Source organism: Phalacrocorax carbo, chromosome 2, assembly GCF_963921805.1.
Source record: "Phalacrocorax carbo chromosome 2, bPhaCar2.1, whole genome shotgun sequence".
NCBI classification, from domain to species: Eukaryota; Metazoa; Chordata; class Aves; order Suliformes; family Phalacrocoracidae; genus Phalacrocorax; species Phalacrocorax carbo.
Genome location: NC_087514.1, coordinates 110070980 through 110094117, shown reverse-complemented (window position 1 = coordinate 110094117; position 23138 = coordinate 110070980). Strand labels below are relative to the sequence as shown.

At 41.7% G+C, this 23138-nt stretch overlaps 1 protein-coding gene across 7 annotated transcripts in view; it reads left to right on the top strand.

The window, feature by feature from the left end:
* BLVRA (biliverdin reductase A) overlaps positions 1-23138 on the top strand; it is a 44135-nt gene that overhangs the window by 16330 nt on the left and 4667 nt on the right. For 4 of the 7 annotated variants that reach the window (XM_064443835.1, XM_064443834.1, XM_064443839.1 and 1 more), the window contains 5 exons: positions 14304-14431; positions 16187-16306; positions 16901-16998; positions 18404-18511; positions 19248-19419. In XM_064443835.1, coding sequence (XP_064299905.1) covers positions 14304-14431; positions 16187-16306; positions 16901-16998; positions 18404-18511; positions 19248-19419 — 626 coding nt within the window. Of the gene's footprint in view, positions 1-9149; positions 9248-13979; positions 14189-14303; positions 14432-16186; positions 16307-16900; positions 16999-18403; positions 18512-19247; positions 19420-23138 lie in introns of all 7 variants that reach the window. The other 3 variants (XM_064443837.1, XM_064443838.1, XM_064443836.1) reach the window with 3 other exon arrangements.

Sequence of the window (23138 nt, the reverse complement as noted above, 5' to 3'; positions counted from 1 at the left end):
CTGCCAATTTGTCTCAGGAATAGCACACCTGTGTATGGCTGGAAGTGGGATTGGTGTGTTGGTATAGATCTCTTTAGGTTTAGTCTTGGTGGCAGATAAAAATATACGAAGGGCTGAGATTTTTTTGTCCCCATTAAATCAGGTTCATAAAGTTTGGATGGAGTAGCAAAATTAAGTCCTGACTTCTGTGTATTCTAAAGCTATGATTCTCTAGTGGCAAAAGTCTGTGAGGAACTTGCAGGAAAGGATAAAGATAGGTTCTGTACTGGTGACAATTCACTGTTAAGTGATAAGGCTATAAACTAGAGCAGTAAACTGCTGGCTTTGGAGATGACCATGGTCTTCATCTGCTTTCATTCTTGGCATCTAAGGTAAGACAGAGTAGGCCTATTTTTTGCAGTAGTATGGAGTATTTGAATTTGCAGTCTGAGTAACCTGGAGTCTGTTAGAAAGAGCCCCAAGATGTCTTAAGTTCATCATCCAGAAGGCAAGATAACCAGTACAGGTGGCTGCTGGAAATGTTTGCTCTGGGAAGGACATTTTTTGTTTGGACTTTGTAGTCTTCTCAAATGGCAACAGCAGAGCAAAACTTTGATTATGAAATGTATTTTACATTTACTTACTTGCATAGTAAAGTGGAATAGCTGCCCTTGTACTTACCCCAGTATTTAGAAAGGTAAGACATACTGTATATTCTTACACGCCTGGCATCTGTAATGAGGCCTTAAGACTAAGGGCTGTTGAATAAATCTTTTTAAAATGAGCACATCATTTGCCTGACCCTGCTTACTGCTTAAAAATAACAGTATTCTGACAGGTGTTTCCAACCCAGTCCTTCATGGATACGTCCTGGTTACAACCTGATCTAGTAATATTTGCAATATAGACACAATGAAAACACAGCAAAAGAACCATAAAAATATCTGTATTATATGATAATATAAACAGGACTTAAGTGGATTGATGGCAGCTGGTCCTCTGTTTTAGGAGAGAGAAAAGCTTCACGTCCTTTATCCTCTTGCCCTCCAAGCAGGTAATGTGTCAATGTGATTCTTTGGCTGCTCTGAGCCCAGTTTTTCTGTTAAGATTCCACCAGAAAGGATGCAGCTTTCTCAAGAGGGCAGAGGTGGAGAACAGAGTCTTTATTACCTGCTGTCTCTGAAGAAGGCCTAATTTTGCACCAGGGAAATGCATGTTGCAGTTGGTTTTTTTCAGATGCAAGATCAGAAGTTTTCTTATGTTCATATACTCAGGTTGAAAGAGCACCTTTCAGAAAAACTGCTGGTCCACTGCAGCTTACCACCATGCCCATCAACTGGCTGGTACCTTCCCAGCATCAAATGTCCTGCAATATCAGAAACATAATGTTGCTGTTTTTAAAACATGTGAGGGGAAGTCCTTCTATCCTAGATGCTGCTAAGTTATAAATTCCTAAGGAAGCATAAAGGTGCTGATACCCTGGAGATAAAGTTTCTTTTGGTTAAATGACTACTAAATGAGGCTTCCGCTCTTCATCTTTTGCCTTTGGGATCTAATACTGCCGTGCTGACAGAGATGGCCTTTTTCATCAAGAGAATCATCACGAACAGGGAGAACTGATGCAGTCGCCAAGTCACTCTCCGTCATATTTGAAGAGTCATGACAATCAGGCAAAGTTCCCAGGGACTGGAAAAAGGGAACCATCACACCCATGGCGGGGGAGGGTGGACTAGATGATCATTAAAGGTCCCTTCCTACCCAAACTATTCTGTCATTCTACCAAAAAGAAGTTCAAAGTACATTCCTTTACAGTGTGCTCATTATTATTATTTTTAATTTCCAGCACCTACATCACCTGATTTTTGCTTATATGCCTATCAGGAATAAACTTTCCTATTCCAGACTGCAGAACTATAATCTGTGTGGTCAGGAGGAAAAACCATCCAGCCTGAAAGCAAGTGTAGTCAAATGGCTTGTGACCTGTAAGTCTGGCTCACAAGCCATCGTTTAGCCACACTGTTATGCTCTTTCTCGGACTCAATTTAATCCTAACCAAAGCCAATAGATGCAAGTGGACTCAGAGGACAGATCATTGCAGACAGTCATCAGTTAGGTATTCTGAGCTGCTGAGGCTCCACTGCTGCCTTTATCTACACAAGTGTGACCATAGGAGGGAAGAACAAGAGATATATTGTCCGATAGCTAAAGCAGGCTTCTATAAAATAGTGACAACTTAGAAATATCCTACTAATGTAGGATGCTTTGTGTTTTTCATTTCTAATGACAAAAAAAAGATATATTTGTCCGAAACCCCATTTGTGTTGAGGCCACAGTCATGCCTGTGATGTGAATGACTTAAATAATAGAAATCAGTCTTATACAGTGGGTTTCTTTCCCAGAACCTCAGATACTTTGAGTTATGCTATCAGAAAGTAAGGAGGAAAGAAGGGATTTACACAGTATTTTAAAAGCCTGTAAGGCTGAATAAAGTAATGAGCAGGATTGCTGTTATATTTTGAAATATCTTTAATATTACCATTGGTAACATACGATGGTGATGGTTCAGTACAGTCAGTCTCTTCAGAACTCAGTGACTTCTGTGGTTACTTAAAGGGATGTTACAGTTAAGGGCATGAACTTGAGGAGGGGGCAAAGTTCTTATCTTATAACAGTAACTGTTAAATCACTTCACCAAAATATTGCAGAAAAAATCCAGTGGACTGAGTATAGTCTGCTCCTGAACCTTTGTAGCAGCAGCTTTAGTTAAGCGGTTGTGCCGATCCTGCCTTTGATGGGATTTTATCTGTTTGTTCAGCCACAGTTGTTGTAAATAAAATACTGGCCCACATTAAGTAGATCCATTTCACAGAGGAAATTAAGAGAGTGGCACTTGGTTGTTTTGTCCTGATGACATGGCCATGCTGGTTCTGAATAGGTTGTATATTTAAAATACTCATCTAGGCAGGCATTCAGCTTCGCTAAAACCTTCAAGCTCCACATCTCCGAAGGCAGATTATGAGAAGTAAAGGCTTTTTTAAAGCCTATTCACCAATTTTTACAGAGATTATTTTATTTATTTTATTATTTTAACAGAGATTTTCATGGAGGTCATGAGTTTCCTAGGCACTGCCAGCACCTTCACCAGTCCCAAAATACGTAGAACCTACAACACTGGCACAATTCATCTTGTATCCTTCGCCAGCTAATGTTATTGCGTGGACCAACCATCAAGTCAGGTTATCATTTTTAATGAGTTTTGTATTCATTACACATCTATGTGCAAGATGGGAATACTGGATGTGGAAGTTGCAATATGTATTTGTTTCTCTTTAGACATGTTCTTAATATTAGCAGTTGTTGGAGTGGCTTGAGCCAAGTAGGATCTTCTGCTTTGCTTGCAGTTGGACCCAACTCGATGGCTGTTTTTTAGGTCCTTTTGGAGACTTTTTGGAACACTATCTTTGGTGACGGCAGATCTGTAAAGAGGCTGACAATTTTAAATAGGAACTATTTTATAGGTCATTCTTTGTTTGTCAAGCCTAAGCGTGTCAGGCTCTAGGTTGGCACACTTGAAGGTTCAGGTTTAGGCATGCTCAATTGTATGACTGTACAGGCTAATCAAAACTATCAAAACTAGTGGGTAGTTTAGCCATCTTGGCATATAAAACTACCTCTCTGCTTGTAGAAATCATAGGGTTTGATGGGGTTAGATGTAAGAATTGGAACAGGACTTGAGTTTGGTTTTGCAAGGTATCTGGTTACACAAAAAGAAAGCATTGCTTTTTCTAAAACTTTGCATGGGACCTAATGTGCAGTTGAAGTACTGTGGGAAATATGATTTTACAGCGAAAAACTTTTACATTTTCTTTTAATTAATTTTCTTATCAGTTTGATTTAAGTAGGATACCAAACATCCCTTCTAGTGTCTGATATTTTGGTAAAGATGTTTTCAGTTACTTGGGACAATTTCAACAGATGAATAGCATGTCAGGACTACTTGACTGCTAAATCACACTGAATTGCAGATTGACTTTTCATGAGAGAGCAGGCTAGTGGCTGGACTGTACAATTCTTGAGTCTTGCAATGCCCAATAACATGAAAAATACTGAGCTCTGAAGTTAGGAGGGATTTGAGTAACCTCAGTTGTTAATCTTCATTCAAGAGCTATTTTTTTTCCTACTCTCAAGCAATTGCCACTATTGGTAGATTTCCAAAATATAGGAATAGAGAACATCCATTGCATTTTTCAGGCCCTGCTGAGGAGTGGTAGACTGACAAAATGACAGAGGTGTTAGCCATTGCGTGCATCATTACTAAGATTACAACATTATGCAAAACTTTTATCTACTTACCAAGTTATTTTAATCTAGTTGTTGAAAAAACTTTCTATCACTCTCAGTTTATTTTAGAAGGGTGAAACATTTTTGCTGGGGTAGGGGAAGAGAGAGTCAGCTAAAACTAAGTACACTTCTCTGATCAGCTACAATTTATGTGTATATTGTTTGCTCTGAAGAGTGTTATGATGTGCCATCATGCTGATGATGGAGGCAGAGGGTTTCATCAGCCATGGTAAGCAGTATCTTTATGGTGGCTCCAGCATGTAGCAGGAATGCTTTTTTGTTTTGGGAATTCTCAGAATAGGTCAGCCTGTCACGGGGTGACCTTTAGTGGACCGGAAGATAGGTATCATCTGTTGGGTTGAGTCCATGAAGATATTGAAAGACCATACTTGTGGATGGATATGCATTTTGTTCTCGTGCCTACTAATATTAAACAGCAAAAGCCCTTATTTTTTAATGTACTTGTAGGAGTATTCTCATTTATATCAATGGGATTACTTGCGATTAAAGCTAAGCATGCATATAATTCCTTGTAGGATTCGGGTCTCAGATTAATTTAACAGCAAGAGAAAGGAAAGAAAAAAGATATTTTTGTGTCATGCATTATATGGCAATGTTTTATAGAGATATTTCAGTAAAAACATTTGTTATAGCCACGTTTTCTAGATGTTTGATCTGTGTGGGATTTCCTACAGTGAAGAAAAGATGTTTGTAATAATACCTACTTCTTACATTGCACTTATCATCGGTAGGTCTGAGAGTGCTTTACAGGAGAGATTTCCCCTGTTCTGGAACTGGGCAGCCTGACAGCGAAAGGGGATGTGATTTGCTTGCTATAGGTAAGCCAGTAAATTTATGGGAGAAAGTAGGAATACAGCCTGGAAACACAGTTTCCCTGCTTCTGCCCAGCCCAGTTTTGCATCTGTGACACCCTCTGAAGAGGAAAATTCTTGTAGAATGGACTGTAGTAATTAGCAGGCAATCTTAGGGGCAGGTATAGGAACTGAGAAAATATTTCAGAACATTCTTCTGTGATTGTTTGTCATCAGTTTCATTTGTATTACAGCAAAGGCTTGCAAGTCACTCCTGCAAAGCACTTGTGAATCTGTCAAGTGAGGTGAAGAAAAGTAGGTGACACAGCGAAAACAAAATGAGCAGCATAGGGAGGGAAGGGAATGTGCTGAGATTATTTGGCATGTCTCAGCTCCCTGCCCTGTAAGCTACACCTCTTGTGATTAGCTCTGAGTAAAGTTTCCCCAGAAACACAGGTGTGGATGAGTAGTCCTCCTATTTTTTTTTAAATGGAACATGAAAAGCTCTCAATTTTAAAAAGTGTAAGAGTCAGCACAAAACAACAATGTCTTTGTATGAAATGGGTGTTTAAGCAGAGTCTCGGTAGTTAGTGTTCAGCTGATTAGCCATGTGGAGGCATTACTTTGGTGGCAGGGAAGAGACTTTACTTTTGTTCTGCAGGGAAGCCAGGGGACACAGTTCACGGTCCACATGGACCTGGCAGAGTTCAACTCTGTGATAGCTTTAGTGTTTACATATGTGTTACATCAAAAAAATCATGGAGGACGTGTCTCATGCCATTTTTTTCTTTGAGTTAGTACCATTTTTAGCTTTACTTAGGGTTATTTTCTCCAGCCTGTGTTCAGGCACAGACTGGTACTGTAGCAATAATATTGTTTGATCCCATGGAAAATTAGGATCTGTGAATTGCTGATAGCTCCATACCATAGCTCATTCTCCTGAGTGCCTGTCTAAAATTGGACTCTACTCCAAAGTAATTGACAGTCGCTTGTTAAAACACTCTTCTTCTACCACCCTGGACAAATTCAATTTCAAAAATTGTTATAGCACATTAAAGCCTGAAAGAAATTTTTGGAACTGTTTGTGGCTCTCTTTGCTTTAGTAATATACTAAATAGCTACATACAAGGGGGTTTTGGTTAAAAGAATAGCAGTGATGAGGCTGCAGTTATGTGGGATTGCTTATTGACCCACTGAAGTTTCACATGACTCTGTAATTCACTCCACAGTAGCTCCTGGAAACTTAACATTAGAAGTAACAGTTTGGTTTTTTTTCTTAAAGGGATATTTTTATAAAGTAAAAAATGGAGCCCTTCATGTCTTCCTCTTTATTTTCAGGTCCCCCAAAGCAGGCTCAGTTCCTTCCTGGATAGTTTCAGCCTTAGCAGTGTAGGGATATCCAAATGTAATTTGGCTCTTAGAGTTTCAAACAAAACGAGCCTGACTGAGGACTTAGCTTCTTTACACATCTCTGGTGCTATATCTCAAAAGTCTTATTTGCCTTTGGTTTTCCCCTTCAGACTAGCGACCAAATCTGAACCGCAAAGGGTGGCTACAGACAGAGAACAGGACAAAATGGTCATTCATACGCATGCGTGTCATAGCACTTCTAATTCAGTCCTCCACAGGGTGGGATATGTTATGTGTTAAAAACAGATCTTCAGATTCTTCCAGTACCTCTCACAGTTTTATATTAGTTTTGTGTAATGTTTTTTCTGCAAGTATGGAATTGCAGGCAGTGGAGAGCAATCTCACTGTGACAGGAGTCTGGACTGTTGCAGATTCTGGAGTTAGTGGAGTTAAGTTGCAGAAGTGTGTTTTAATAAAAGTTTTCCTTTCTACTTAAGTATTAATGCTGGAGACAGTATGTCTGTTAGAAGTGCAGTCATTTATTATTAACCATCACTGTATATAGTAAAGGTGCTTGTTTGGCAGCTGTAACACAGCATCTGGCCATATCTCAATATAGCTGTATCAACTTCAGCTTTGGCAGCCAGCTGGAAAACCAGAATTTAATCAGAAAGCCTGGGCAAATAAGCCTGCATATAAATGTAAACCAGTGCAGGTGTATTGTTCAAATAGAGTTTAAAAGCCAGGAAGAAAAGCCTGCTCTGGCTGTTTCCAAGGTACAGTGGTGCCAGTCGGGATGAGAGACTGTTTTCTGCCAGCAAACCTCTGCTAGAGTTAGTGCCTGGAAGGTATAACTCACCTACCAGAGCCTGCATGCCTGTCAGCGAACTGTGGCCTAGGCTGTGACAGGCAGAGATGGGTGTGAGAGATGGAGGGGTGCTGGGGAGGGTTGATACTTAAGACCATAACAAACAACTCTCAAGGGAAATGTATGTGGTTGCTCTACAACTTCTAGGTGCTGTTGTTTTCCTCTGAAATGTGGAGACTGTAAATGGTCTTCACAGGTTTTTGATAAAATTTCTGACTCTCATTTTATGTTCAATTAATGTTTTAAAGAGAAGAAACAAAGAATGGTGGGGTTGCCTTCCTGACTGTCTATTTCTTGCAGAAGGACTTTACTATTATCTCTAGGTTGCAGCAAAGGCAAAGAAAAAACACAGACTTCCACTCCAGCATATTAGCATTCAAACCATTATTTTCAAAGCTCCATTTCTGTTTTTTCTTTTTCTTCAAGTTCTGCCTTTGGTTAGGATTAGTGAGGCCTCTGTTGGGTCTGCTTCCCAAAGATACTTCAGCATGTACAGAGGTTAAAGTGCGTAAGTGGTTTCCTGCAGAACAAAGGATATTTATGCCTTTGAATAGGCTGGTAAATTGGAGCATTTGTGCAGTTCTTCTCTTTTAAAAAAACACTAACAAAAGCCATACTGTTCAGCTTCTGCTTTCTCTCTTCCAGGCAGATGTGTCTTGCTACAAGTTGACAATATGAGAGTAAGATGTGGTGGCATAGGCTGTAACATGTACCAACACCCAGACTACAGCACCTGCCAGAGCTCTGGGTACTTGAAATCAGAGATGTAGGGCTGGAAGAGACCTCAAGGTCTCAACTTGTTGATTTTACAGTGACTGCTGCTGTCTGTCCAGTGTTCCCCTAAAATCTTCTGTTGAGGAAGATGCTGCAACTCCCCCATCTCAGGGCATTCCTGCCATAACAGAGTAAACATTTTTCTATTATGTCTAATCCACAAGTCCACTGCAAAGGGAGCTTTGGAGAATTTCCTTAGTCCAGCCTGGTTTATGTTAGAGGAAAATACCACATTGAATCTGACAGCCTGAGAGGGGCAAGGCTGCACAGCTCCATGGCCAACTAGTAGTGAGGCTGAAAATGTGTTCCCAGTCAGCAGGTGTACACAAAGCACATGTATACACCATGTATATTCACTTGTACACGATCACACAGATCACAGAGCACTCACATGAACACAGACAGCACCAGCAGCCACACCCTGTCTGGCCGAGCAAGATGGAGGACCACTAGAGAGAATATATACATATATATATATGTACAAGGTGGATCCCTCCAGCAGCCAGGCTCAGACACTCTGTCTGCCCAGCAGCTGCCCCTGAATCCCAGTCTCCCCCAGTTGCTGGCCCCTGGCTGTATGAGTCCTCCTTTACTCTTAGGAGCACTGGGAGGTGGCTGCCAGGTCAATAGGGATCGTATTGCCTATTTTTAAGTGACAGGAGGGAAATTACAACACATGTCAGCACTCAGGCTTGGTAGAGTTATAGATTTAATGTAAGCAAAGATTGGTCAGGTATAGAAGAGTGTGTGGGAGAGAGTGAAAATTGCTGAAGAATTACTGTGGGAATGAAATGGTTCAACTTGAGTTGAGTATGCAAAAGTAAACTAACCTTGACAGCAGTATTTTCAGATTGAGTACTCGTCTGCGAGGTTTTTGCTAACCTTAAGATATGTGTGGCAGTAAAGTGGTAGTCACTTGAAGTAGCACACTTAAAAAGACCAGGCTGGGAGTGCTTCAGGAAAGACTCCCACAAGACTGTTATGCTAATGCAGGTGACATTAACTGCAAAATATTTTTATTTCAGATGTGAGTCGCTCATTCATACCAGTGGGAACAAGGCTTTGAAAACTGTAGGGAGAGTGAACAAAGCTGACTGAAATTCTCTATATATCATGAGAGAAGGTACCTATTCTTCTCATCCTGTAATGTCTAGATATGCCATGAAAAATTGTCTTGAAGGGGAGATAATTCTTAAGTTCTGCCTTTTATCTTGCCTATGCACTGGCTTTGCATGGCCTTAGCAATGTTGCACAAAACGGAGGTAAGCCTCACTTCCCTAAAGCTTACCTTTGAGCGTTAGCAGTTTTGAGATGTAGGGACTGCAGTTCTATGTGATTGCACTGGGGAGGAATGTGTTTGCTGGGTGACTGATCCCTGTGGGAATTCCTGTTTTACTGCTAAATTCTGCAAGAATACTTGGGCGTAGAGCACTGCTTTTGCTACAGAGTAGTCTATTCAATGGAGGAAATAAGCAGCACAAGCACAGAGACTCAACAGAGAGCAGAAGGGTGACGGGACAATGATATAATGGTGTAGGATAAATTATCTTCAGCTAGATGCCTTTCTTGGGTCTGCTTCTCACTGCCATGTAGGGCTCATCTCCCTCAGTAAGAGGAGCTACTTTTTCTGGCTGTCAGTGGGAAAGAGCTCCTGCACCAGTCAGCAGCCGCCATGCTCCCGCCCCTGTTCAGAGGGGACCTTTAGTGGGGCTGGCATGACTGCCTGCAACCAGACCAGGGCAGTTGCTGCTGGATAGTGGGAGGCACGCTTCAGTCACAAGCTGTGAGCATGAAGGACATCCCTTCCTAATCTTCTCACCAGCCCCTTTAGTTTTATACAGCCAGTGAGGGAAAGGGTGGAGAAAACCATTTTTGGATGCTGGCTGATATACTGTCATATCACTTACTGTACAAGTTTTCAGTACAACAGGAGCTAAAGTTCAGCAGCTTTGAAAATCCATCTGAAATCTGTTTGTCAAAGCTTTAACTGAGGTCATCTATCTTAAGAAAAAAGCATGGAAGGCAGGCACAGCAGTTTATGGTTTGGGCTGCTTCTTTCATCATTTTTGTTCTTGAAAGATAACTGTGGCTGTTATCTTAGTATAAAGGTTTGAAATAAGGAGTAAATATTCATGTATTCATCTGGACTCTGAGATGAATATTCTCTATTCTGCTTTTAGCCTGGTTAATGACAGTTACAAAAAACATCTAATTTACTTTTCTCCCTGAGCAGCTCCAGGATTTCTTGTGTGAGCAAAATGAGGGTAACAAAAAGCAGCAGCAGGGATACAGACGTAGTGATTTTTCTCTTAGCTATATGCATAAGCAAAGGGTCTCTAATGTACATTTAGTAGCTGTCTCTTTCTGTGTGGATACTGTATCAGCCTGGAAACCCTTGACCTGGACCGAATGGCTGGTTGCTGTGGCAACAGGTTGCTTAGTAACAGGTTTTGTTCCTAGGTTGAAATCGTCTTGCTTCACTCAACTGTGACTTTTGGGAGGTCAGAAATTGCTCATCAGGTGAAACTAGGAAAGTTTTTCAAAGGAGAGGCAAAAACGTTGATGTTCAGCAACCTGAGCGTCTGCTAAGAGATGTGCTTTGTTTGTGGCAGTGAAAGAACGTAGTTGGCTCCCCCACCTTCTCCATTTCATTGAAGCGGAGGTCAGCAGCTCACCAGAAAAAAACCCAGTTCTTGGAAACAAGATGATTCTAGGAGCTTCAGGGGAATTTGTCTGCTCTGCGACTCCCACTCACAATTCCGCTAAAGGCAGTAGGCAAATATTAACAGCTTAACACTCCAGTAACCTTGAAAACTTCTGAACTTAAAGTAAACCCCTGATCAGCTGCTCTCCAGCTGGACTGCTTCTAAAGCTCTGCTGACCTGGTCCTGATTCACACTGGAGCTCATAATGAAGCTATGTTTTAAAGAATTGCAACCATACACTTCAGAAGAGCTGGTTTTTTGGCTTTTTGATGGCTTTGCTTGGCAAGGTCCTGTGGGAGACTGTCCTGGGGAGCAGAGGGGCTGAGGTCGATCTACAGGGACAACCTCCCGAGTAGAGGCACCCCACTCCAGTGAGCTGCAAGCAGAGCCAAGCATGGCAGAAAGCCAGCATGGATCGTCAGGGACCTCCTGACTGACCTCAAACACAAAAAGAAAGTTCACAAGCTGGGAGGGACTATCTGGGAGGGACATAGAGACAGTGGCCAAGCTTGCAGGGACAGAGCTGGGAAAGGCAAAGCTCAGCTGGAGCTGAAACGAGCTATGGGAAATGGTGTCTGAAAAGCGGATTTGTTGCCCAGTGTGCAATGAGTCAATAATCACACACTCAGGAGAGACACTGCTAATTTATTTCAGGGTTGCGCAAGCCTGGGTGGTCAGGGGTTTTCCACAAATCAGGCACACTGAAGCCAGCTACCTCAATAAATTTATACAATAAGTTCATACATATTCTGCCTATCTAATACATATTCATTCTAATCTACATAGATTGCGAAATGGCATGAAGTCAATCCTCTTGGCTCCACTTCATATCCTTCTGCGCATACCTTCCTCTCTTTGGGGATCCTTGGTGGTCTTTACAGATGAAGTACCCTAACCCTTTTTATCCATATATGGTTGCGTGTCACCTAAGGACAGTTCAAGGCTATTTTCTCTTGCCAGCTCTCCTTTATTTTCTTCCAAAAGGAACATTTGTCCTTGATTAAATGGATTAAATGGAAAAGGGCAAGTATTGCACTCACCTTCAATACTGTTAAATGTCTTTATTAACCACCCGGATGAGAGGATAGCAGTTTTGGCAAGTCTGTGGATGAAATCAAACTGGGGAGAGTGGTCAAAACACCAGAAGGGCCTGGGTAGGCTGGAGAAACATCACACAGGAACATCATGAAGTTCAGCAAAGGCAAATGTAGAGTCCCTTGTCCAGGGTGGCATAACCCTGTGCACCAGTACAGGTTGGGGGCTGCCTGGTTGGAAAGTCAGGAAGTGCCCTGCAGGTGCTGGTAGACACGTTGAACCTCAGGCTAGAGTGTGCTCTTCTGGAAAAGAAGGCCAACCATATCCTGGACTGCATTAACAAGAGTGTAGCAGGCAGGACCTGGCTACACCTGCAGTTTTGTGTACCCTGGTCCAAGACATAAGTTAAATACAGGAGCGAGTCCAGTGGAGAGCCACCAAGATGGTCAGGGAGCTGGAGCAGATGATGAACAAGGAGAGGCTTAGAGAACTGGGCTTGTCCAGCCTCCAGATAGAAATGCTAAAGGGGGATATTATTACTGCCCACAGCTTTCTGATGGGAGGGTGTAGAGGAGCTGGAACCACACAGTTTTGGAAGATGTGCAGGGAAATGACAAATGGCAATGCAGGAAACTCTGAGTAGATACTAAGAGGTAGTTCTTGCTGTGAGGGTGGTCAAACGCTGCAGCAGGGACCCTGGGAGGTTGCTGGATTCCCATCCGTGGGGACAGTCAGAACTTGGTGTGGCCCTGGTGTGGCCAAGTGGGGTTTGGATTGGGTGACCTCCAGGGGCTCCTTCCAGCTGACATAATTCTGCAAGTCTCTGTCTCTTTCCTCTTTGGACAAAGAGAAAATCAAGTGTAACTGAGAGCCCAGACCAGGATTCTGCCTGTGGGTGGAACTGAAAATGAGTTGTGTGGTTATCTTACCCTCCTTTTCTCCCTCTCTTTCTCAGCCCTGTACATCTCTCTTCCCTGGTGAGCAGTGTCATCATGTTATACCTCAAATATTTGGTAATGACATGTCACTGTAATCCCCCTAGGGAACTCTTCCAATATCACAGATTTCTTCTTTTATATTAAACACCACTGTGTGTTTTACTGTTGTACCCTTTTGACATGTATAAAATAAACAGAGTTCATCAACAACAGGAATATATACTTAGGCAGGAGCTTAGAGAAAAACAAAATCCAGACATGACATGTGATTGGAGAGGGTCTTTCTGCTATTTTTTTTTTCCTTTATGCCAGTTGATGTAATTTCTTAGTAGCTGTCAACCTCTAGCCTGGTCAGAATAGTCACAGCTGTGCTGCTGCACCGTGATCCTGTCATACAAGAGGCACAAGGAGGAGTGAAGTAGGGTTGTCCATTTATCCATTTAAGTTTTGGAAGGATTTGAAGGGCTGCAGCCAGGTAGTGGTAGCAACTGAAAGAGTTTGCTGGGGTGAAGGGATTGGCAGCAGCAGGAAGGAGAACACCGAAACAGAAGAAACAGAGTTTGAAGGGATGCTGTCGTAGGATAAAAGGAAAAAAAATGCAGAGGGGTTGACTTGGCTTGGTTTTAGGCAGTTTTTCCTGTAAATTTTAAAATTACTTTACAAAGTGTTGCTAGTCCTCAGGGTGGTGGAACAGTGCATGTTTGAAAGGTTACACCAGTTGCCCAGTGCTTCCGCAAATCAATGGCAAATCGGAAACCAGAATAATTTATTACCAGTGGCCCAGTAGCCCGGCCAGTGAGTGCAATACCTGGCTTATCCTTCCTATGATGCAACTGTGGCAGGAGTGTGCTTCTGAGAGATGTAAATCTTGAGGACATGCCTGCTTGTCATCAAAGAGATGGCAGAGCTTTCTTCATGCTTGGAAATGGCAAGCAAGCATCTTGACCAAATCATCAGATGGTTGGCTGCATCCTAACGTTGTAGGGCATGCTAGCGGTTACATGGGGGAAGAAAAGATGTTCTTTGCTTCCTGTCCCAAAGTATTCCAGCTATGCTGCTGTGCACTGTGAATGTCCGTGTGGCAGCCCGAAGCAGGCTGTGCTGCAGATGCTCAGGAAGTCAGCAGGGTTTATATAAAGCTCTGCTGGGTTTGCAGAACCTTTTGGCTCTTTTCCAGCATGGAAGCAGCGATATAAATAGAAGAATGTCTCACTTTTGAAGTCTGTCTTCTATTCATGGAAAGGAAGAACTTTGTGCCAGAGCTGTGATATAATAGCTGTTAAATACAAGCCTCAAGACCAGTCCTATGACAGGCTAAACTGCTTGACCACATTTCAATGGGATGCAAGTGAGCTCAGCAGCCTATAGCATCACATCTCGAATAAGGTTTGGCTGTGTGAAAGCAGGGTTAAAGAGTGATCAATGCTCCCATCTCTCCTCCCAGCTGCTCTTCTCCCTGCTAAAAGAAAAAAAATGTTGCTTTTTTTTTTTCTTTGGTCAGAATAACAAAATGTTTGGGACCGTGGTGGTTGGAGTTGGAATTGCTGGCTTAGCACGGATCCGAGACTTGATGAATCCAATGCCTTCCAGCCCTTCTGAGCACCTGAAACTCCTTGGATTTGTATCCAGGTTAGAAATTTCATCTTAGCATGTTTAGTATGGATATTGTAATGTTTCTTTCTTCTGGTGCACGTGCCTTTGCATATGGAGGACTATTATTTGAGGGGGGCAGGGGATGAATATCCAAAGTTTTGTATTTCTCTTATAATTAAGGCTGTCTGAAAAGGGAAAGTTTATGCAAATATGCCTGTCATTCTCAGTGGCAGCTAGGAAATGAGCACAGAAAGCTTTGCAAGAGGCAACAAATAAGTTACCTTAGAGAGATACCTTGCAGAAATTACTAAAATAAAAGCTGAGATATGTTCTAGCTGTAGGATCTGTGTGATAAAAAGAAATGCAATTCTGTCTGACTGAAATTTCCTGTAGGTTTAGGATGGTATAGACAATAATTACACTAATGAGCTAGTGTCTACATGAAATTTATAGAAATGTTTAGAAAACATAAGAGGTTTTACAAAGTTTTAAAAAAATTTTTTTATAAAAACTCGTGTTGTAAAGCTTCTAACATTGCAACTTTATCCTAAAATTCTATTTTTCTTAAACCAAATACTGAACCAGTAGATGTCTCTAAAGAAAATCTCCTAATTTACTACGTACAGTAAGGTTGCCTCTTAGAGAGCAACTTTATGGTTATTCTCACTAGCTTGGAGCCATGGTAATTTAGCAGGACTGTCACACATATACCTCTGTCTGAAGCATTCCTGCTAGACCATCTGCCCCATAACAGTGGATCATAAAGGTTTTAAATAGTTGGGCAGTACATGTATGCATCTCAGACTGTGAATATATTTTTCCAGCTATATTTAAATCATGCAGTCAGGGTTGTTTGAGACTGAAAGGACCTATTAGGTCATCCAGTTTATATCCCTGCCAAATACACTCTTGGTTCCTTGATGCCTTAGCTAGTGCTACAGCTAGCCTTGAGCAACACTGAAGACAGGATTTCCACTACTTCTGTTGAGAAACAGTGCTATCAAAATGCATGGTTCACAGGCAGCTTGCTTGGATATGTTTCCTTGCTCTTTGCATTCCAATCACATGCAAACATTACCTGTCTTTGCTTTCAAGTCCTGCTTGTGACCTACCCTCATGCCTTCTGTCACCTATCCAAACACTGTCAAGGTGTCTGCACCAGTCCTTCCTAATGTAAAGGGCTTTTGTGGGAAGTGTGAGCGTTTCATTTTCAGGTAAAGATGTGCTTAGGGTGGTGGCCAAGAGAGCCTTCCCCTTAGCACTGACATGGTGTGTATGCTGCAAGGTATGAGCCATCATAGCCAAGCATCTGCTTTGTCCCTCTTCTGCTTGTCCGTACCTGCTGTTGCTGCATGCGGCCCTGCCATCTCAAGTGCTTTTGCTCATGTTGTCCAGCATGGTGGGAAGTTGTCCCATAGGACCACTGTCCCCTTCCAAGTCACTCTCTTAAAATGGCTCGTCACTCTCTTAAAATGGCTCTTTCATAGTGGTGCTTATTAAAAAACAAAGCGTCAAGAACAAAAAAGCACTTTACACTTCAATAGTGGGACAGTTTATGTACTGATACCACCACCTATACACTGACCCATCTGTTTTCTTCTTCTGTGCACTCCGGTTCTGTCTGTAAGTGCTCACGCCACTCCCTGCCTTTGTACCAGCAGTTCAACCCTGGTTGAACCCAGTGAGACAGTGGTCCATGGGAACAATTTCTAAGTGCTGCTGCACAACATGCGGTTGGGAAGAATGGACTGTGACTGTTATGCTCTGATTGTATTTATGCTAAATACACAGGAGAAGTTTTGGCAATATTAATGAGGCCAAGCAGATTAGCCTGGAAGATGCTCTAAGAAGTGAAGAGATCCATGCAGCCTTCATCAGCACAGAGAACAGAAGCCATGAAGAAACCATTAGGTATTTTGAGTTGGTTTTTTTTACCCTTTTCCCATCCTTTCCTCTGTAATTTAGAAGCATAGAGGAATTGTGTAAAGCTGTTGCAGGAGAGGATGTGGACATTGGGTGAAACTGCCATACCAGAAGCCTGAAGTGAATGACAGCAAGTTCCACAGAGCACCCAATAAGATCTGGAAGAGAATAGGATTTACACACATTCATTTCCCAAGTAATTCCAATTGCAAACATCTAGGCCTGTGTTTCATAGACAGGCAGCTTAAAACAGGATTCAAGCCTTTCCTCATGGATTATATAGAGGAAGGACACTCAAGTGTCTGGAAGTTAGAAATTGCAGTGCTCAATACTGCGGCATTTCAGTGACTTGCTGTAAGTAAGTGAGGGAAAAAGGAGAATTAAACCCCAGGTTTCCTGGTGTTTCAATATGTGATGTAGCCACAACACCATCATTGCTAGGAAACTTGCCATTTATTTCTGTTAATCTGCATTATGCATTTCTCCATATGGGGCTGACTGGGAGTGAGAAGCAGCTTACACAGTGGAGAAGGATGATTACGATGGTATACTTTTTAAAGACTGATCTTGTATCCCTTTCAGAATGTTTTTAGAAGCTGGGAAACATGTCCTTGTTGAGTACCCCATGGCTTTGTCTGCTAAGGCGGCCCATGAGCTCTGGGAGATGGCTGAACAGAAAGGTAATGGCATTTGTTCTCAAGGATGTAAACAGCATCACCTGTCTGGTAGCACCAAAGGCACCAAACTCAAAGGCAGGGCTCCAGTCTACTATTAATCATGACGTACAAGGGAATATGCCTGTCTTGGAGATGTGTCAATCTAGTATTTAAGATGTGTGCCAATGGGGAAATAAACACACAGATGTCAAGGCTAAGTGTAAGGTACGTTTGCCCCTACAAAAGCACTGGTCTTTGCTTATGACACTAAGAATGCAGTTAGAGAAGGAAACTTCTGTTGCAGTGATAGCAAAGCACTTAATGAGCGTAGTCATTGGCTTCTGCACTTCCCTGTCCGCTCTTTCCCTTAAAATAAAACTGGAAACAGCTCTCCTTGCTTCTAGCATTTGTGATGTGCTGGTCACACACATCTGCTAATGCTGTTGTAGGCCACCAAGGCATCCTTGTCTGAAAGACAGCTTGTCTCTAAACAAAATCTCTTTATTTCTGGAAAGCATGTGGTCCCATCCACACCAAGGGTCAGAAGTGGGCAGTTCAGCTGAAGCCAGTGGGGATGTATGGGGCTGCAAGAAACAAAATAGTGCTGGGCAGAAGTAGAGGGCAAACTGTTTGGGCAAGCTGCACTATTTACACCACTGCTGCTTAAAAATTTCCTTTATGAGTTTTGTCCTAAAAAACCAGAGGTATAGGATTTCTGCTTTGCTGTTTTCTTGTACCACCACCACTTACTGCCTTGTTGCTCACCAGATGGTTTCCCATTGAGCAGAATTGATGCCTTTTCTCTTGAAGCAGCAGCAGTTACTGTCAGCATCCTAAACTGACTTTCCTGGAAGCCTTCCAGAAAACACACACTGAATGAGGGCCACATTCAATGTGTATTCGAGAGCCTCTATTCCAAAGTAGCCCAATTAATTGCAGTGGAGGGAGGTACTCCTCAACATATTGTTACAATCTGGGTCTGAGCATTATGCTATTTTTTTCCCCTCCTTTTTCTTTCCTACTACCCTGGGAGGAAAAATGCAGAACAAGGAGATGTGAGGGGAAAGAGGCCAAGAATTAATCTGTCTTTTAATTTGAAGACTCATGTTTCAGCCTTAGTTGGGTATTGGGTTTCATTACAGAGTTTCTGTTAAACATATTGGCTACTGTTCCTGTAGTCTCTATATTGGCTGTCTCCTGAAAATTCTTAACCCAGACTGATGCCTCAGTGCAGGGCCCATGTTTGGTTTTCTTCCTGACATCATTTTGTCAGCCATGCGTGAGAACATTTCTAAGTAAGTTCCCACTGGCGGCTGATGAAGCCTTTACTGCTTAGACATGACTTTGATTCACACAGAGGGGTCTTATTTAATCTGTCCTCATTTTTGGTGTGGTGTTTTTGTTTTATTTTGTTTTCTTTTAATGGCAGGTAAAGTACTCCACGTGGAGCACATTGAGCTTCTGACTGAAGAATACAAGCAGCTGAAAAAAGAGGTGGCTGGGAAAGACCTGGTGAAGGGAACATTGCATTTCACAGGTCAGTAGGTGTGAGGAAATGGAAGTCCATCTGGATTTGTCTGCCTGCTCCACAGGGATGCCAGTGCTTCCAGGCTTCATTCAGTCCTTTTGGATGAGAGTCTGTATATAAACTGACTAGACACAGGTATCAGTTCTGGATATTTCCATGAAATTACAGAACTGTCTGGAAAGCACCTTTGCCTTAACAGTTGTCATCGTCTTCTGTTGCTTTGCTGATCTCTTTCTGCTCTATGGTGAAGAATGCAGTGCCTTGTTGTGTGGAGGAAAGAGCTCTTCTTCATCCCTTCTGTACTTTGATGGTTGTGACCAGTTTCTCATTCATATTGGCCTCAGAGAGGATGATGTGCTCTGAGGAAGTGTTCCAGTTTCTAGTGGGGACCTTTAGTCTTCCATACTGGTGTTCGGCCTCAGAAGAGCTGGGAGAGATTTTCAAGCCATTGTTTTCTCCTTACTTTATTCCCTTGTTGAATCCACATACACCCTCCTGTCCTCATCACATCGTGAAGGGTTTGTTGTGTATGTACTTCGTGCAGCCTTCTCTGTCATAGCTCGCCAACGGATCCATTTCAAGGTTGACCATGTTTGTCGGCTTTCCTACTCAGTCCATCCATCCACTCATGGCCTTTCTACACCTGTTTGCTAAGCCTGCAACACTGCAGTTTCTTCAGCATTCCTGTGCAGAGGGCATTATTCTCTTTCCCATTTCTCAGGCCTTTCTGTTGCTGTCGCACCAGGTAGTGTCCTCGATGAAAACAAAACAGGATTCCCAGCTTTCAGTGGAATTGCCCGACTGACCTGGCTGATTGACCTCTTTGGAGACCTCACTGTTACCTCTGCCACCAGAGAAAAGCAGAAGGATAAGAATTATTCCAGAATGACTGTTCACTTTCAGACAGCAAACAAGAAGTGAGTAATGGCTGTGGGAGCAGGTGAGCCAGGCTCCTCGGGTATCATCTGCAGGAGTTCTGCTCTTCCTCTTGTGGAAACAGAATGGGTGGACACTGGCATGAAAAGTGTACAAGAGAAACAGACCTGAAAATGCTTGCTATAGTAATCACAGTAGAAAGAGCTACCATCAGACAATGTCTGCTGAAGAGCATGAGGAGGTTTAAAAGCTCTTTTCTGATGTCTGAATGTAGGAATAAGCCCATAATGCGTTTTACTATGCCCAAGAGTGAAAGACCCTTCTCCTGCACTCCAAAAAATGGTTCAGAGGCAGGATATTTTTTGTTTAGCATCAGATGTTCTAGCTGTACATTGAAATCTAACATTTCTTTAAAGGCTGAAAATATATGACTGCTTGAAAAGGTAATGCACTAGTTATAATACTTAGCTTATAACACTATAATGTTTGTGTTAATACGAAGTACTAGCTGGAGGTTAAGAGAAAATGATACATTTTGAGCAGAAGTATAATAAACTACTGAAAGGCCAACTGCAAAGTTTGCTCTTGACTAATGCCTAATCTGCAGTCCTGAAGTTTCCTTGATTTTTTTCTGAGTAGGACAACAGTCTGTTTCCCATTTCTTGTCTTTTTGTTGTTGTTGCATGAGTGTGTCAGGCTGAGTGAGAATCTAGCAGCCAGGATTACTTGTAATTTTTCAGATCATTGCACTATGACTTTCTTGCAGAAAACTCTTTCAATCATGAATTACATAATAATGAGTCTGATCTCCCTTCTATTACATGATAACAGTAGCCTTGCTATCAAATAGTATATTTTTAATGGCCTTGCTATAAAATAGTATATCTTTAAATATTATATGACCATGAAGTAAGTCATCAGTGTTTCATACTGTGGATTGAGAACTCAACTTGGTCCAAAGTCTGGTGGTGTATTTTGCTGGAAACTGTCTGATTTGGCCATTCTGGACCATCCGCATGGAGGTCATGTCCTTTCAGATAGGTTGAAGTTACTTACAATGACAGTTTGCCACATGCTATAGATGCAACCTGAGAATTGTCTGACGTGAAAAGGTACAGAGAAATTACCCAAGCTCTATATGTTTCCTAGGAGGTAGGAATGGTGGTGGAACAATTTGTTCCTTTCCCTTCACTCCTATTTTCCTCTTTTTCCATATAGCATGCTCTGCCTTTGAGACAGATGACCCCCTCATAAGCATTTGACAAGAGGTAGATGAGAAGACTAGGGAGAGCAGGGGAAAATAAGACCCCATGGGAAAATATTCTGGCCTATCTTAATTTGTAATAAATTACCCTTTTTTTGTTGCACTTATACTGCTAGAAAGCTTAAAAAAAAAAAAAAAGAAAAAAAAAAAAAGAAAAAACACCAAACATTAATTCTTACTTCTTCAAGAATTTGAGATAAGTGTGAAGTTAAAAAAGTAATTATCTGAAGGACTAGCTATTTGGGGAGTGAATAATCAGGGCTTATTTGAACTGTAAGTTTCACCGCGGGTCTAGTTAAGCTTTTTGTCAGCCAGTCCTACAAAGCTGACTGCAATTTATCGTGGGATTAGCATCTTGTCTTAGCAATCTTCCTCTGCCTTTAAATAAAACATCATTTCCAATTCCTTTTAAAATGCAGTTGTGAGAGGACAGAACTTTGTATACAAACTCTGTTTACCCTCTTAGCAATTTGCCAGTAACACGAGTAGCTGTAAAGATCTATATAGAGTGAGATTTTGAACTAATTCCAGCAGGTGGAACTAGTGGATGGCTTAAAGATTTCTCTGGCTGTCCTGTCTCCTAGGTAGTCCTTAGCTGCTCTGTATGATGTTTGCTAGATACAGAACCGTATCTGGATTTCTGTTTTTTTCCTGCTCTACACCGCTAACAGATACTCACTTTTCTTAGCCTAGTGCTAACTGTTTCTATGGGTCAGTAAGTGTTTTGTCACCATGAACTTTTTAATGACCTCGAGGACAGTCAGCTTTATGCCTCTGGGATAATTTACACCGGCTGGAAAGTTACATAGTGTTCCTGTATTCTGTTCGGTGGTGGGGCCATATTTCCCGCTGACCTTCCCCCATTGACGTCAGTGGAGTTACAACAGTAGAGAATTTGGCCCACTCTCTGTCAAGTGAAGCTATGGCCCAGCAGTAATGGTGGTAGTGTTATGACTCTAATTTGCCCAACCTTTATTTTGCTGAAGGATGGGAAAGGTCTGCACCTTTCCTGAGAGCTATCCCATCCTTTTTCAAAATACATGAATACACTAACCTTGAGAAATCAGGTTAATTCAGCCTATTTTCTGCCTTGGAAAATACAGCAGGTGCAGAATGCAGGAGCCTGTGTTCTGCTTGTTAAGCAGGGATTTGTGCAAAGGCTATAGTCTGTCTCCGCTGCACAGCCTGCGCTGGCTGCTCATGTGTCTCTGAGTGGATTTTGGAGGTGTGTGTTAAAGCCTGACGCCTAGCTATCTGAGAGATGACCTCTGCCTCTGTTGTGTTTCCAAGGCAGTTGAGCTGACAGCCTCTCTGTGATAAAACATTGAGCAATCCAGGAAAAGCCAAGCCTCTACTGACAGCACGGCTGGTTTGGGACTGCAGTTCCTGTCCCAGGGTCACAGAGCTTGGACTCAGTAAAAAACAAAAATTAATTTTTAGGGCAAGCTGAAGAGAGAATGATTTGGGCAACGTCTCTTTTGATGTTAACTAGGGGTTAGGGTCTAATTCCCATCCAAGGTAAGGCAGCCCCCTTTTGATTGCATGGTAAAAAAATATTGACATTTTCAAACCATGAAAAGGAAGATGTTTAAAGAAATTGAAGACATTTTCTGAACACATATTCTGACAATAAACATTTGAAAGGTTGTTTTTATTGAGATCTAAGCTTACAAAATCTGATAAAATAGCTTCAAATTGAACATCCATAAAAAAATCCATGTAATACATGCTTTCTGCAGAAGTTGCTGCATAAAATATTAAGCTGAGTGGACCTAGCATTCTTTCAAGCATGAAACAACCTTAATTCTTCTGCAGGTACAAAGACTAGCAAAGCCCAACTAGGGCCACTCATTATTTGAGGAAACAGGGAATCAGAAAAGCAGAAAGTCTCTTCTAATTTCTGAATAAAACATAGCTAGGAGAGCTCTACCAGTCTGAAATCTGGAAAGACAGAATGACCATAGAAAGTCGGGGTGGTTTCTTCACTGCAGATAGTAGTTGCTTTGTAAAAAGTCAGTATAAAAGTGGTTTGTTAGTGATTGGTTAAACTTTCTTTTTCTTTTTTAACTGTCTAACATATTTAATGTGGCTTTATTCAGCTACCAAAAATACTGGATTTGTTGCTTCTACGTAACACTACTAAGACTTCTAAATAACTAACTACATCCATAGCCAGATAATAGTTTGATACAAATCTTTAATGAAAATGGGTAAATTATCTATTAAAAAACCATCAGCCCTTCACAATTTTCTGACATAAAATACAAACCTGTTTCTTAAGCTACAAATTTGCTTAAATAGTGTGCAGACTTGCGGCATACATACCTTTATAGCAAAGAAGGGACTAATTTTAGTATAGAAGTTGTTGTTAATTAAAAATTAATACATTTTGGTTACCAATCAAGTAGAATCAACCTCTCTTAGGGAAAACAACCAAAAATCCAATTGCAGAAGAAGATAAATCTATCACTATACCCAACATTTCCCTGCTCACTG